Genomic DNA, 15,666 nt, shown 5'->3' with positions numbered 1-15,666 from the left:
AATCTAGGAGAAGGTTATTTTAAAGGAAACTTTAAAAATACAGCTATTTCCTCAGAATGTAGAAAGATCTAAGCAATTCTGCTGAAGCATCCTCCTGGGCACACATCTGTGGGAGTATCAGTTCCTCTGCAGTACTCACCCAAGAGGTACAAGGATCACTGTTGGGATTCTGGCTTCAAGACAAGAAGCTTCTGCATATTCTTCAGTTGAACAGTCAACTCAGGTTTCAAGAGTGCAATGACCACCTTCTCTATGTGTACTTGCATTGAGTGCAGGGGTACATTTACACCTGGAGGGGTATGGTGTGGAAGCCAGAGGTCAACCTCGGGTGTTCTTCGGGTGTTTTCTACTTTGCTTTTTGTATTTTGGAGATAGGCACTCTCAAACTCCTGAACTTGCCAAGTGGGGTAGACTAGCTTGCCAATAAACCTCAGAGCTCTGCCTGCCTCTGCTTCCACAGTCCTGGATTACAGCAAGCACACCACCATACCTGACATTATCTACCTGGGCTCTAGAAAACAAACTCAAGTCCTCGTGCTTGCAAACAAAGCGTTTTATCCACTGAGCCATCTCAGCCACCTCCTTACCCCCTCAGAGCCACCTCATTTTCTTTGTGTAATTACAATTTTTGGGTTTTTTTGACACAGAGACTTGCTTTTAACCCAAACTAGTCTTCAACCTGTTACCCTCCTACCTTAGTCTCAAGAGCGCTAGGATTAAAGACATGCCCTACTAAATTGTTAACTTTCAAAAGAATGATATAATTTGTGTGTAGATGTCTGTGTAGAGATATGTGCGTGAGTGCAGGTGCCTGAATAGGCCTGGTTTTGAACCCCTGGAGGTAGGTAGAGGCTTCCCCCTCCCCGCCAGTGTGTCACTACATAGCTCTGGCTGTCCTGGGATTCACTATGCAGACCAGGCTGGCCTTGAACTCAGAGAGATCCTCCTGCCTCTGCACGTGCCTCTAAGCCCGACTTCCCTAGAGGTAGATTTATAGGCAGTTGTGAAACATTAGGAACCAAATTTAGGTTTTCGGGAAGAGCTGTAAGTGTTTTCAACCCGAGGCCCCTCTCTGGCCCTAGTTACAAGTTTTTATGGGGGATGTGAGAACTGCGGATGCTGAGTGATCCCTGGGTGCACACTCATGTGTAGCAGTCGATGGAATGCAGAACGATAGCGCTCACGGCAGGGAAGAGGCAGTGGACCCAGAGGAAGCCTCCCTTACTTAGCTCGCCTCCCAGCCCCTCCGTTTCTCTAAGACGGAACTATCTTTGCGTCTGGAAGTCACCCAAGTATTGAGTAAAAAGAGGAATGGAAGTTCCGAACTGAAGGAGACACTGGAGACTCAGAGGAAAGCAACAACATGGCCTTCACTTGCAGCTCAAGGGTACTCAGAACATGGGGTAGATTTGTGTAATAGTGTAACTATGAAACTGTGTAAAGTTGGAGTTCTCAGAAAAACTTCTTACAATCTTCCATATTGCAATAAACCAGAAATTCCTTACAACCACATATTCATTTTTTGATAAATGAGTACATTACCACAAGAAAGAATTTCCAATTCCAGAAAAAATATTGAAATTGGGCAAAACTGCAAAGTACTAAGAGAACATTATTAGAACCATATGATCCGACCATATGTTTCTACAGGCATTTGTAACCAAAGTAAACAGTGAAATTTGTCGGGAATGGGTCACTTTTGGGAGGAAGGCAGCAGGGAAAACTTAATGTTTTCGCTGAGTCTTTCCTATAACGTGTCGAATGGTAGATATTATCATAGAGCTTGTTATGTTTGTTTTAAACAGGCAGAAACTTAAATGGATTCACTTGAGTTTTGAAAGCTGGGGCATAATAGCTACTAGAAACGCATGGAATGTAGCAATCTATTTCAGGGCACACACGGCCTGGGGTGAATCACCATGCATCTCTTAGTCACTTCTAGCCAAATTCAGCAACAGGTATTAGCAGGATAGAAAGGAACATGGTGAGCATTCTAGAAGTCAGCTGGGGAACTGCAGAAGGGCAGCAGGCAGAGACGTCTACACAGAGAGGATGAGGTCATTTGTATGTAAGCACGGGCCACTGTTTCTTCAGAACAGCTGCTAGAATTCCCTCCGTCTTCTGTGAGCTGCCGCGGTGAGTTACTGCTCATCCTCCACCCAGGCTGAGCCTGCTAACTCGGGAGTGGATTTGCATGCCTTTGGAGCGGGGTTCTTTGCAGACATTATCAGAAACAGGTGGACGGATGCTCGCCTATCCCAACATGATGTAGGTGCTTGTACATTTCTTCGTTTTGTATAAACTGAGTTCGAGGTTCTGTCTTGGATTTTAATTTTAATTTTTTTTTTTTTGAAACAGGTTTCTCTGTAGCTTTGGTGCCTGTCCTGGAACTAGCTCTTGTAGACCAGGCTGGCCTTGAACTCACAGAGCTTGGCCTGCCTCTTCCTCCCAAGTGCTGGGATTAAAGGCGTGCACCACCACTGCCCGGCAATTTGAAATTCTTAAGACAGTGAAACCTTTTTTCTTTTTTAAAGATTTAGTTTTACATTTATAGGTGTTTTTCCGGCACTGTGTCTGTGTATCCTGTGTATGCCTGGTACCCACAGAGGCCAGGAAATGTGGGATCCCTTGCAACTGGAGTAACACATGGTCGTCAGCTGCCACGTGGGTGCTGGGAATTGAACCCAGGTCTTCTGGAAGAGCAGCCAGTGCTCAAAACCCAGCTCTCCAGTCCAGTGGAAATTATTCTTAAAAATCCTGTCAATCTTGCTTTTGTTTAGAATTCCCACTAAAGTAATTTGGTGACTTACAGACTTTAGAAAGCCATAAGCAATTTAACCCCTAATTTACCTTCACTGGTCAGAAGCCGCCAACACCATGTTTAAGGGTTCGAGTAACATCACGGCAAGTAACACACATTTTCTTCTGCTCTGTACCCACTGTGACAAACGGATTTTGTAAAATATAGTTTAGCGTTCAGGAACACTTGGAATTTTTATCAGCCCCAAATCTCAGACAAAGCTTTAAAGTATTTCTGAAATTAAGGTTAAATAAGATCTAGAAAAGGTGTATCACAGAAACAACCATGCTTTCTTTAAAAGTAGTGCTAACCGCACGCAGGTTTCTTGCTTGCTGGAAGACAGGCTGACCTGGAATGCCAGGGTTCAAGTGCTTGTGTTCTCTTATGTTTTGGCCACAGGCTCCTGAGTATTTAGTAGTATAAGCAGGCACCTTTGTTCCTCATGGTAATCTGGTAGGGTGTGTTTGGACATGTATGTTAATTAATCAGAAGAAAACTCTATAGTGGTAACAGTAAAGCAAGCAAATTATAATTAAGATTTATCATTAACAATATGCGATGCTTGTCATAATAAGTTATGGCTATCTGCCACCGCAAAGCATATGACTGAATATCTTCACTATTGGTAGTACGGCGGCTACGGCGGCTCATCCACGGTTTGCTTATCTGCAGTTGTACTTTAGCCTAACAGTGTCTTGAGAAAATCACTACGAGGTAAACTACTTAAAAACAATGCGGCGTATGGCCATGCATATGACTGTGGTCTAAGCATTAAGTCACCTCGAGTTCAATACAGTAAATATCACCCGTGTAACTGACTCTGCGACGCCGATGCTGTGAAGGCTCAGTCTCTCAGCATTTCTACTGGGAGGTGCTTTCAATCTTCTCTTCTCCGCGCAGAGGGGCTACAAGACCTGAAGACAGGACCAGGGAAAGCAGTGTACCTTGTATTGGACTCAAGAATATATTGCAAGACTGTAAGCACTATATCCGATTTTAAAATGACAGGAAATACGCTAAGGGCTGGTGAGATGGTTCAGTAGGTAAAGGCATTTGCCAAGCCTGACAACCTTAGTCTGATCCCCAGGATGCACACGGTGAGGGCTAGAGCCTACTCCTGCGAGTTCTCCTTGAACTGCTGTACTCCCGACATGACATGCACACACACATAAAATCAGTATGTAACTAATAAAAAGAGAGAACCTGTTAAGATGTTTCCTATGTTAAAGACACTGTTTACAGACCTAGTATGATCTTAGTACATATATCTTGATATATGCCCACACTCAGCAAAACAGTTTAGGGCCTTGTTCTCAGTACAGCTTTGACCAATGTGAACCGCGATGTGAATTGCTGGCGGAGATGACCCTTTCTTACGTATCTTTGGTATTCTGGGTACAGCACAGTTCTAGATGCAAAGCAGACTCTCAGAGTATGTGAGATGGAGGAGTGGATGGATAAATAAACAGCAGTCGAATGGAAAGACTCTTCAGGAAAAGAGTCATAATGCTCAGGACAATTAATTGTGCATCATAAAGTGAAATAATTCATATCATAAAATACTTTCAATATGCAAAATGTATAATAATTTTCCTTGGAGGTAAACAGAAAAATTAATTTTGTTGCAGGGCAGTAATAGAAATACAAGGTTTTTACAAAAAGGCCACTATCAAGGCCAATCACATAGCTGAAATCCAATGCCTAGTTTAGAATCCAGCTTCTTCAGCCTACTGCTGCTTACCTCAAACAAAAGTGCAGAAACATAACACCCTTTTAAAGACAAAGTTGATAAAGGTACATTCCTTATTGTACAGAAAATTCTGGCCCACATTAAAGCGATAAAGGTTGAATAAGATGATTGGAGAAAGAGGGGGAGAATTAAATTTGGGATAAGCATTGGGAAAAAAGAAAAGTTAAGAGTCCAGAAGACGGCCAACTAAGTAAGCAAAAGTGAGAGGCAAGAAACACACGCGATCGCTCCACTCAGGCTGCGGGTGGGCATGCGCCCATCACCACCACCTCCCACTATCCCCTCCCCCCAGCCCTGACTTAGTACAAAGAGGAAGCTCAGGAGTTCAAGGCCAGTCTCAGCTAGATATCAAATTAAAGCCAGCCTGCTTTAATTTAATTTAATTGATTAAATTTAATTTAATCTAAAATTGTAGATGCCAGCAAATACAACATGAGGGAAAACAAAACCAGAGAACAATAATCCATAAAATATTGGGCTGGAGAGATGGCTCAGTGTCTAAAAGCATTGGCTACTCTTCCACAGGATCCAACTTCTAGTTCCAGTACCCATGTATGTATGCATGCATTCACTCTGTGTGTGTGTGTGTGTGTGTGTGTGCATAACTCTTACTATGTTTTGGGGTGCTGGGGATAGAACCTAGGGCTTCACAATACTCAGCATGAAATCTACCACTGAAATACACACCAGTCCCCAAAATGGTGCATACCTATGATCTTAGTTCTTGGGGGGCTTAGGCAGGAAGATCCTGTGTTCAAGACTAACCCAAAATTTAGTGATATTTTATCTCAATACATGAATAAATGTGCTAAAATTATTGTTAAAAAGACTCTAGTCAGTATTTACTATTAGGTTTCCAAAGATTCATTTCTTTTCCTTTCTAATGCAATGAAACTTGCTTATTAGAATAGGATTTGGTACAAGATGGGTTATTTTGGATCAGTCCCAGAGCACTGAGTTACTAAAGGTAAAAAGTGGCCTTTCCAATAAGGTGATCCAGCAGCTTAGATCCCAGGGACATTATAAGCACCTAAGTGAGACACAGGAAGCCTAGCCACTAATGGTCCCATCAAATGAAACCTTACTAAACACCTGTTATAAAAAAAGCCATGAAAATCATTTAAGTCCAGTGGATCATAGCATTGGTCATTTTTGTTCCAGATAACCCTCTCCTGCGATGTTCTTTATTGTCTTATAGGATAGATATTCCACAAGGATTTAGATTTCTTATGCATGCATTGTCTGATATAGCCTTCTATTTTTAAAATTATAAAATTTCTCATTAAAAATACTTCTTTACAAAAGAATTAGTGCCTTTACCCTTGCAGACAGACAAGACTACCACAAATTCATAAAAAAATAAATTTCTGTGTAACTCACTGAGAAAGATTAAAGAGAGGTGGGATTTGTGTGGCACTCCAATATCCAAATAATACACCATTAGCTGCTGACGGTTAGGACAGCAGTCCTTCAAGTGATGTCACGACAGGCACTCGGCACAGATGTTTTATGAGCACTTCTAAAGGATTAAATACTTTGAATGTATTTTATTTTAAGCAGAAAGCAAGGCAAAGTCCTATTTTAGAAAAACGTAGAAATGGCTCCTTTTAAATAATTCGTGTATTGAATAGAAAGATCACAAGAATAAAAGTAAAGCTTTATGGAAACAGAACCTTATAATAATAGAATGCACAGTAGGAATAGAGTGAAGGGTGCTCATTAATTCCTTACACAATCTGAGAAAGCTTTACGTGGTCCAGCTAACACTCAGCTATCTACTCTCTACATACACCTTCCTTTCATGTATGGCCAGTCAGTCTCCAACTGGCAGAGTTGGCGTACAGCCTTTGTGCTGTATTTACTTTCGACCATAAATGTAATGTTAAATGATTACTTCTTGTATATTAAACATTTAAGACAAATTACTTGATAGTTTCTGCTATGTATTTCAAAGAGTTGGAAAAATAAACCAGCCAAAGCATTTTTTTCTTTGAGTCTGTAACAGTTACTATTGCCAGTTACTTGTCCATAGTGAGGGAAGGCATCGCGGAAGCCAGGGGGCACAGCAGAGGTGCAGCGACCTCACTAACTGCTCTATGTCAGGTACTCCTTTGCACGTCCTTCTATGTTCCAATTTTAACTCTAAAAGCATCTCTTGTTTTCACTAGCAAAATGGTCTATCTATCTCCTACTCTCAAAAGGCCAGTAGCTTACTTTCGGGACGATCATCTTGTTTTGAATGATGACCCGAGGAGAGCCTCTGATCTATTACAATGCTATCCTCGTATAAAAAAATCGTAAATAGTTTTGAAATACTGAGAGCTTGTGGAACATCTCTGAAAACTATTTATTAATATGCAGAGTGTTAGATTTTGGAAAAAAATTCATGTATTTGTGGTTAAGTTGGTACCTAACTGCAAAATGATTTGTTTGATGTTTTTTGTGTAGTTTAATGATTCCTCTAAAGGTGATTTCAAGCCGAGTGTGATACAGTATACTCAATCCAGAGCTTGGAAGACAGAGACAGGAGAACTGGGAGTTCAAGGCTGAAATGGAATATATGAAATCTTGTCTGAAAAACAAAAACAAAACACCCAACCAAACAACAAAAACAGAAAAAGAAGGGCAACTCTCCACAGATATCAAAAATGCTCAAACCGCAACAGTTAAAATAAATACTCAGCATTCAAAGTCACCACACACATACGTATGTTCCCAGAATGCAGATAAGACAGCTGAACTTTTCTATACAATTGTATGTTTTATTTTAAGCATTTTTGAACAAAAACGGACTCAGAATAAAATACCAACAGATATTCCTTTAAATTGCTTAAAGAATTTGCAAGCCTTTATAGTCCTAATGTCCACATTTTAGAAATGAAACGAATTCCATGAACGGCAGGGTAATGCCACGCAAGTATCAAGTCTGAGGTCCAGCTAGGAGCAGAGGCCATGTTTCTGTCCACCATGCAGTCTCTCCAGGACCTGACTACTCCCCTATCTATGATTTAAGATCCACAATAGGAGAAACGGTTTCTTCCAAAACAATGTAGAAATCACTTTCTAAATTCACAGACAAATTCCTGCCTTGGTAAGCTGTCAATTTAAATTTCATGTACCAGATCTAAATGCTATCAAAATGAGAGCAAATGCATGCAAGTGTGATAATGCACTTGCTCAAAAGAACATAAAATATAACTACTGGGAATTTTTGACTCAATAATAAACCATGCAGAGTAGTTGAGCGCCTTACAAAGTTTCAGTTCAGGCTGGATTCAGCTCCATGCTAGAATGCCCCTCAGCATGCGAGGCCCTGGGCTTGATCTCCAGCTACACACACACACACCATACTCTCAATTCAAAGCATCCTGAAAAGTCTAAACGTCCATTCTTTGGGGAAAAAGTCAGTGGATGTAATTTTGGACTGTAAGAGGTGACCACCTTTTATAAATACTGATCAGATAGATATACAATTCTACTCCCTGAAACTTGCACACCCCCAAATTCACAGTAGATTCCTGTTCTTTAAGGGAGCATATTTCAGAGACTGTCTTATATATGAGTACATGTGTATATATATATATATATACACACACACACACACACACATATACGTAACATTTGCTTATTTATTAAATTTACATGCCAAGTCTTCCAATTTAATAGTTACAGAATTAAAACTTTATACCAGAATGTACGACATCGCTGGCACTGCTAAGATCTGTGTATTATTTTCATATATGTGTACACGTGTATGTGTACATGAGTGTACATGCATACACATTGTGATCTGTGCATATGTGTGTGGAGGCCAGAGATTCAGGCATACCACTCTCTATGATGTCAGGGAAGCTAAAAAATTAGAATTGATTCTTGGAATATTTCAAATGACATCCTATAACTGCATATAATTTTGTTCCTGATATTTTAGTTTTAGCAAACAAAAATACCCCAATTTCAAGGAAATATGTATACTCTTTCCTTTTTCATTCTAATTAACTAGTTGTAAACAATTTTTTCCTTTAGACTTTGAAACAGGCCCAGAGGCTCAGTCTTCCACGTGCTGGGAAAGCAACTGCATACGCTGTGCCCAACCTAAGGCAGGTTAATGAAACAGCAAGCTTCTGGAGATAAAGTATGCTTTCTAAAAACATCTTCTGCGAATTTGAATTAAAATATATAGTAACATATGGATAAAGTATGTCTAGATTCAACTGAGCTTAATCTTTGTATATTAGTAAGAAGCCACATTAAGTGAGCTATAAAACATGAGTAACTGTGTGAAACTAGAAGTGCCTCAGGAAACTAAATATTACAGGAAAGTACTTTGTATGGATTACCTAGTTAAAACTCTAGAATAAAACTTGTATTTCTGAGCATAAAATAGACAAATCTGCTAATGAATTAAAACGGAAATATATGTAAAAATTAAAATTATAACATTTAACCAAAGTACAATTTATTATTTACACAGTGAGGCTCAACAAAACCGAGAGCATTAGCTAAGGTCAGGGAGCCCCTCCCACCACTGCTTATAGTCTCGCGAGAGCTTTCCCAGCTCTAACTCGCGTGTATATATATGAGTTGTCAGCTCTGTTCCTTCCACCGGAATGACTCCACTCAACTGTATGTCTCTGTAACCTTTGACTTTCATTTCTGGCTGAATCCAGTTACAGTTTCAAAAAGGTCTTCTGCTGAATTATTACTGGATCTATCGGTTTCATCTACTTCAGTCTTTTCTTCATCAGTATCAACAGGATCGAAAAGTTCAGGTGTATAACACAGAGAGTCATCGTCTGCTTCTGTTTCAATAGCTTTACTTGAGCCAGAACGCTTGGCCTCGTCACTTACCGGAGGCAATTCACTCTCCAGATGCAGGTCTTTCTCAGAGCAGAAAGGCTGTTTGGAATGTTTTTTAGCGGGAGTAGCACCAACCTTCACTGACGGAATCATGACTTCTGACTGAGAGCAAGGTGCTAATGATGCGTTTGCTGTTTCGTTTGAGGACACATATTTATCCGTGGGTGGCAAAGCAGCTTTATCTTCTGTTTCTTCTGTTTTGAAGGTGGAAGAACCAGAGGCATGGCTCTCTGATGACACACGTGCAGGCATGCAATTCTTTACTTTACTAGTGAAGTTCTGTCTCAGAGAATTAAAGACAGGCCAGCTGATGGGCTCTGCTTGCTTCCCGAAAGTTGGGCTTGAGGATCTGGAAATCACATTTTTCTCTGTTTTCACTGTTTGAACAGACCCTTCTCTTAGTATTGGATCACCTAGGAACACAAAACTTAAATCAGTCTTAACTCTGTGCTCCTAGGTAACATTAACTGTTAAAATGCTATTTTTTAATTAGAAATACTTTAACAACAGTTAAAGTCAGTATTTAACAGCAGCTACCCCCAGCAACACTGAACTTTCATCTTGAAATTTAGAAGAGAGAATGTCAACTCTAAAGAAACAGTGGTACTCCAGTAGTTTCTGGCCTGAGTTAAAATCCTATTTGCAAATGACCATATAAACACTATGAAGATTACAATGCTGCCCAAGAAGAAGAAGGGTAAAAAGGGAAGAGAAAGCGACCAAGTGGAGAGGGAACAGGCTGCTGCCTGGGGAGCCCTGCAGTGTAGAGCGCTGGCCCAGCAAGTGCAAGGCTGGATCCAGCACTGTAGGGGGAAAGAAAAAAGAGAAGTTTGCCTCAAAAATCCACTCATTAGTGACCAGGAAAAAGACTAACCCTACAAGGACACTGAGGGCTGCAAAGCTACCATCATGATATTCCTCAAATCATAAAACTGGTCAGCATGTAGGGACGGAGCTGGATCCTGGGCTTCCCGAATGCCACTGCAAAAGCCTTGAAGTCACTCTGACACTTACGTAAAAGCACAAAGCACAAAATATTTGAGAACAGGGATGTTAAGCTATACTGACTATTAAAATTAATATTATACCCAATCTCTAGAATCTGGCATTTTTTTTTCTGTTACAGGCCAGATGGCAAATATTTTAGGTTTTATGGTACATATTATGTCTGATTCAACTATTCAAGTAGGCTAGCTACTCTAGGATAAGAGTACAATCGCTCAACTTTGTTGCTTTTGGATTATGTAAACAAATGGATATGGCCTAGTTGCATTAAACTTTAAACATAAAACAAGCCAACAGGATGGGCCAGGGTTCAATCCCTGATATGTCCATTATTTCTAACATTTGAAGACAGGGTTTTTTATTATTTAGAACAAATGATTCACATCTCAGGGACCTTTCAATTACAGAGGCTTGATGCAGCTAAGGCTGGCTGGCCTTGAGTTCTTCTTTTTTTTTTAATTTAATACTTTTGCATTACTATTACTACTATTTCTGTCTAAAATTTGACATTTATTTATTGTGTGTATAGTGATGGTGGTGCACATCAGGCATACACAAGGAGCTCACTGGGACACCTCACAGGAGTAGGTTTATTCTTTCCGGATTCTAGGGACCAAATGTGGGTTGTCTCATGTGACAGCAAGTACCTTCACCTGCTGAGCCATCTCACCAGTCCTGGCCTGGAATTGCTGATTCTCCTACCTCTGCCTCCAGTGTGTTTGGGGTTACAGCTATGTACCATGATACCCACTTTAGCTCAACTTTTATAAAGCTTTTACAACAATGTCTACCACTTCTATAGCATTTTACAATGCTATATTTATTATCTTATTTGAGTTTTACAATTCAACTTAGAGGGATAAGGATTCACTTTTTCTATTATAATTTAAAAAGGTCAAGTGGGTCCTCACAATTACAATGCTAGTTAAGTGGCAAAGTTAATGAAAGAGCAGAAAATACACTTTGGGATTTTAACAAAAGTCTGTCCTCATTCAAACATGCTGTATTATCTTATGGCTACTTCATGCTATATACTAACATATTTCAGGAAATTAATCTGTACCCAATCATTATCATTGCCCTATTACATAATAAACAGGTCAATAGGAAGAATTCAACATACTTTTCTTCCTTCTGGAGACGCCGTGACTCTGTACGGAAGGGTTTTTAGCAGTCATCTGGGGAAGCTGCAGCTCCTGGACACAGACTTTCGCTTCTTCTTCCCTAGAATTTTCTGGCGATAGAGGACTTGCTTTTGACACACTTGTCAAAGAGCTATCCTCCAAACAGGCCACTTTCAAAGTAGACTCCTTGTCTTTTATATACTCTTTGTCTTTTTTGGATCGATTAGTAACTTTCTGGTGCCTTTTAGAAAACTCAGTCAGGGACTCCAGGGCACTTGCAAAGGTTGAGTGGTGCTGGATCTGCTGCCTCACCCATTTAGAGAGTCCTAAAAAACAGCGAGCCAAGTGAGAAACGGGTTACTTAGTTACCAAAATATTTATGCATTTAAGATTAACTTTATTGTTTCTAGTGAAGCAACCTAATTTGCATTTGAACATAAGGAATGGTTTTCAATCTTTTATATATTTAAATATATAAAAATATATCTATTTGCATGTATATGAGCTATGAAGGGATTATGGCCTGAAAAATGCATCATTAGTTTCAAAATACTTAGCAAGTTGAAAGTGCAGGCAGTGTGCCTAACCCACCCCAGCAGAGCTTAGCCACACAGGGAGCTAAGAGCACCATATGCTTGCTGCTGTGATCGCAGGACGCACTGGGGGTGCAGTTCCTGATACTGCCAGCATCTCAGACACCCTGATCCCCAGCTAGGCAAAGAGCAAATTGCTCTGAAGGGCGGTTTCTGCTGAGTGTGTGCCGCCTTCACAGCGCCGGAACGGTGACTCACTGCAAGTCAGAAGCGTCTATAAATTTAGTTTTACCAAAATTTCTCAAAATTGGGCCAGTAATATAAGTCCGAGGGTGTAAGTGCTGTGCAAGCCTGGTGACCCGAGTTCAACTCCTGAAACCCATGTAAAGGCGGAAGGAGAGAAGGAACTGCCTAGTTGTCCTCTGACCTTACACTTGCGCAAGGGCACTCCCACTACATCATACATGCTCCTACACAATAATAATAAATAAAACAAAAAATTAAGATACCTCAAAATATGCATATCAATACCATGCAGGGTAAGAAACTATAAAGAACACAGTATTCCATGTTATAAACGTAAATTTGCTTCCTTTTCCAAAAATAAACTCAAGATTCAGTCTCAAAGTTTTTTTTGTTTTTGTTTTTGTTTTTTTATAATTTTGTCCCTTCTTTTGCTCATTCCTTAAACTACTCTGGGAATGAAAGAAACAACACTTTTCTGGAGAAAATCATGTCTATTCAAATTGTTACTTATTTACACGTTAGTGAACACAAGAGATACGATTTGATCAGGGACATGCTGAAAGGGTGCATGAAACTATATAAAATGAACCTTAGTAAGAGTTTACGGTGTTTTGTAGTATAGTTAGTTTAAACTAAAATAAAAAATATTTAGATTTAAAAAATATTCAGATTATCGTAGAACAAATATCCCTGGATAATGCTGCAAAAAACTGGCATTGTGTTTTGGAACAATTGTGCTTTTAAAAATTATTCACTTATTTGTGTATGTGTGCATGCATGTGTGGTAAACATGTGTGACTGTGGCTGTGAGCTCATGAAGGTCGGAGGCCGATGCTGGGTGTCTTCCTGTATTATTTTCCACCATATTTTTTTGAGACAAGGTCTCTCCTCACTGAACCTAGAACTCACAGTTTTGGTTACAATGGTTGACGAAGCAAGTTCCCAAGATCTGCTTTTCTGATATTACAAATGTATTCACCCTCAGCTGGCTTTCACATGTGTGCTGAGAATCTGCACTCGGGCCCTCAAGTTTGGGAAGTAAGCATTTTACCCACTGAGATGCGCCCCAGCCCCGCAACTAGCAGCCCAAAGCCACCAAGACATTACATGTTTAAAGAAGATAAAACAGGGTTTCACAAAACCTAAATTACACTGTAATTTCAAGTTTACTTCTTTAGTTTTCTTAAAATAGAATTTTTCTGAGTTATTTATGTATGAAAATAGAATTTAAACAAAAATTTGTCATTAAAATAAATTTAATGCATCAAGTTAGTATCACCAAAGAAACACTTCATAATTAAAATAATACAGAAATTGGGAAATATTTGATTCTAAAACATTAATAAATCTGAGTTATAAAATAAAAATTTGAGTTTTTATTTTTTAAGAAAAACACTAACATTAACTTTATTTTGAAAAATGAGTGTATCAAATGGAAATGTGAAATTCTCCAAAACTGAAAAATTTTAGTGCTATCATTTCTTCATTTTGAGCTTTTCCTAAACAAAGAAAGTCTTTTTAGCACAAGTCGTCATTGGCACTTTGAACACTCGGCAGGGTCTGAGCTCCACCTACTGACTAAACACCAGTACTTAGTATTTTTGCTTTTAGTTACTGCTTGATCTGAGGTGCTGCTTTGTTTAGACACAACAAAAGTAGGGGGAAAAACCCCTTAGAGCAATATACTCTGCTTTAAATGCCAAGAGCTCTGTGACAGCCAGCATATTTCCGGCACTGACTGAACGGATTGTCACGGCGGATGCAAACCGCGGGCACCCGACTACCTGTTAGATGGCCATCTACATACCTTTCTGGCCACCTGCACTCTTCACTTTTAGGAAACACTGCTTTGACTAACATGAACTTTATTTTGTATGTATGCATATTGTTTATGTGTGTGCACACCCTTGTGTTTGCCTATGTGTGGATGCTGGAGATTAAAATTAGGCACCTTCTTTAATTATTCTCCGCTTTATTTTGAGACAGGATTTCTCCTTGAACTAGAAGCTTGCCAATTTGGCTATACCACCTGGCCAGCAAGCTCCAGCAAGCTCCAGCAAGCTCCAGCAAGCTCCAGCAAGCTGCCTGCCTCCCTTCCCTGCAGCACAGGAGTTATGGAAGTGCTCCCCGCACCTGGCTTTTATGTGGGTGCTGGAGATAGGAACTCTGGCCCTAGTGTTTGCATGGTAAGCACTGACCAACTGAGCCATCTCCCTAGTTCTTTAAATAAAGCTCAGAAGAACGGAAACATATTTAAAGAAATAAGCAAATAAATACAATAGCAGACTTGAAAATAAATCAGTCAAGCAGTCAAAAGAGATGCACTTACATGAGTAACAAACCTTAGTATTTTTTGAAAAATTAATTTTGAGAAAGACCTTTTACTTTGACAATGGTAAACAAAATATTGCGACATTATTAAATTATGTACCACATCCTATAAAACTGAAAAGCATTAATTTAATAGTCGATGACTAAAATAATTTATCATTTATACAGACTTTTTACAAACACATGAGAATTCAAAGACTAACTTTTCAGTTAGTGGGAACTGACCATGCTTGATATCATGATTCAAATTCTCAGTCAAATTCTTCATTATTAACAATGAAGCTATAGAGGTCTAGAGAGATGATTTAGTCAATACAGAGCTTCTTGACAAATATGAAGACTTGAATCTGCTCCTTAGAACACATGTAAAAAAGCTGGGTGGTGGTGCACACATGTAATCCCACTGCTGAAGAAGTGGAACAGGCAGATCCCTGGGACTTGTGGCTGGCCAGCCTGGCCTAACCAGTGAGATCCTGTTTCAGCAAACAAGCTGAGGGCTCCTGAGGAACCACACCTGAGGCTGATATCCATGTACATGCACACACATGCATTTGTATCCCCATGTACACACACATACACACACACACGTACACACACGTCATAAAATAGAAGCTGTAAAATATAAAAAAATTATGATGGCAGGGCAGGAAACCCCAGATCCCACGTTCCTCCTATAGAAACATGGATCCAATAATTCATGGCCCAAATCCTTTTATGAGAAATCCAGAGACAAGTTAAAAAGTTCTGGAACCCAGGCTAGAGCAAAACCAATTGCATCAGAGCGGGCAGGAAAATGTGTGGCACCTTTTCACCATAGTCCCCGTCTCTGAACAGTGAGCGCCACCGGCTAGGAGAGAAGTCCCTGGGAAGGAGACTGGAGAGTAGGCCCAAGGTTCCGAAGCATTTGCTTCTGCCCACTCTTGTCTTGCAGTGCTGGCGGTAGGCTGCTGTTCCAGAACCACAGGACAGGACAGAGGCTGCTCCAGCAAAGCAGCGCTTCAGCACAGAGAAGAATAG

At 40.0% G+C, this 15,666-nt stretch overlaps 1 protein-coding gene across 2 annotated transcripts in view; it reads right to left on the bottom strand.

The window, feature by feature from the left end:
• Positions 1 to 8,161: 8,161 nt before the first annotated feature.
• The window catches only part of Brip1 (BRCA1 interacting DNA helicase 1), a 126,564-nt gene continuing 119,059 nt past the window's right edge, over positions 8,162 to 15,666 (bottom strand). For both annotated transcript variants that reach the window (XM_087910144.1, XM_087910145.1), the window contains 2 exons: positions 11,539 to 11,865; positions 8,162 to 9,823 (listed from right to left, as the gene is read on the bottom strand). In XM_087910144.1, the coding sequence (XP_087766270.1) occupies positions 9,201 to 9,823; positions 11,539 to 11,865 (950 nt within the window). In that variant the 3' untranslated portion in view covers positions 8,162 to 9,200. The remainder of the gene's footprint in view (positions 9,824 to 11,538; positions 11,866 to 15,666) is intronic.

Source organism: Myodes glareolus, chromosome 9 (assembly GCF_982192425.1).
Source record: "Myodes glareolus chromosome 9, mMyoGla1.1, whole genome shotgun sequence".
NCBI lineage: Eukaryota > Metazoa > Chordata > Mammalia > Rodentia > Cricetidae > Myodes > Myodes glareolus.
The sequence above is the reverse complement of the archived record's forward strand: the minus strand, read 5'-3'. Positions and strand labels throughout refer to the sequence as shown.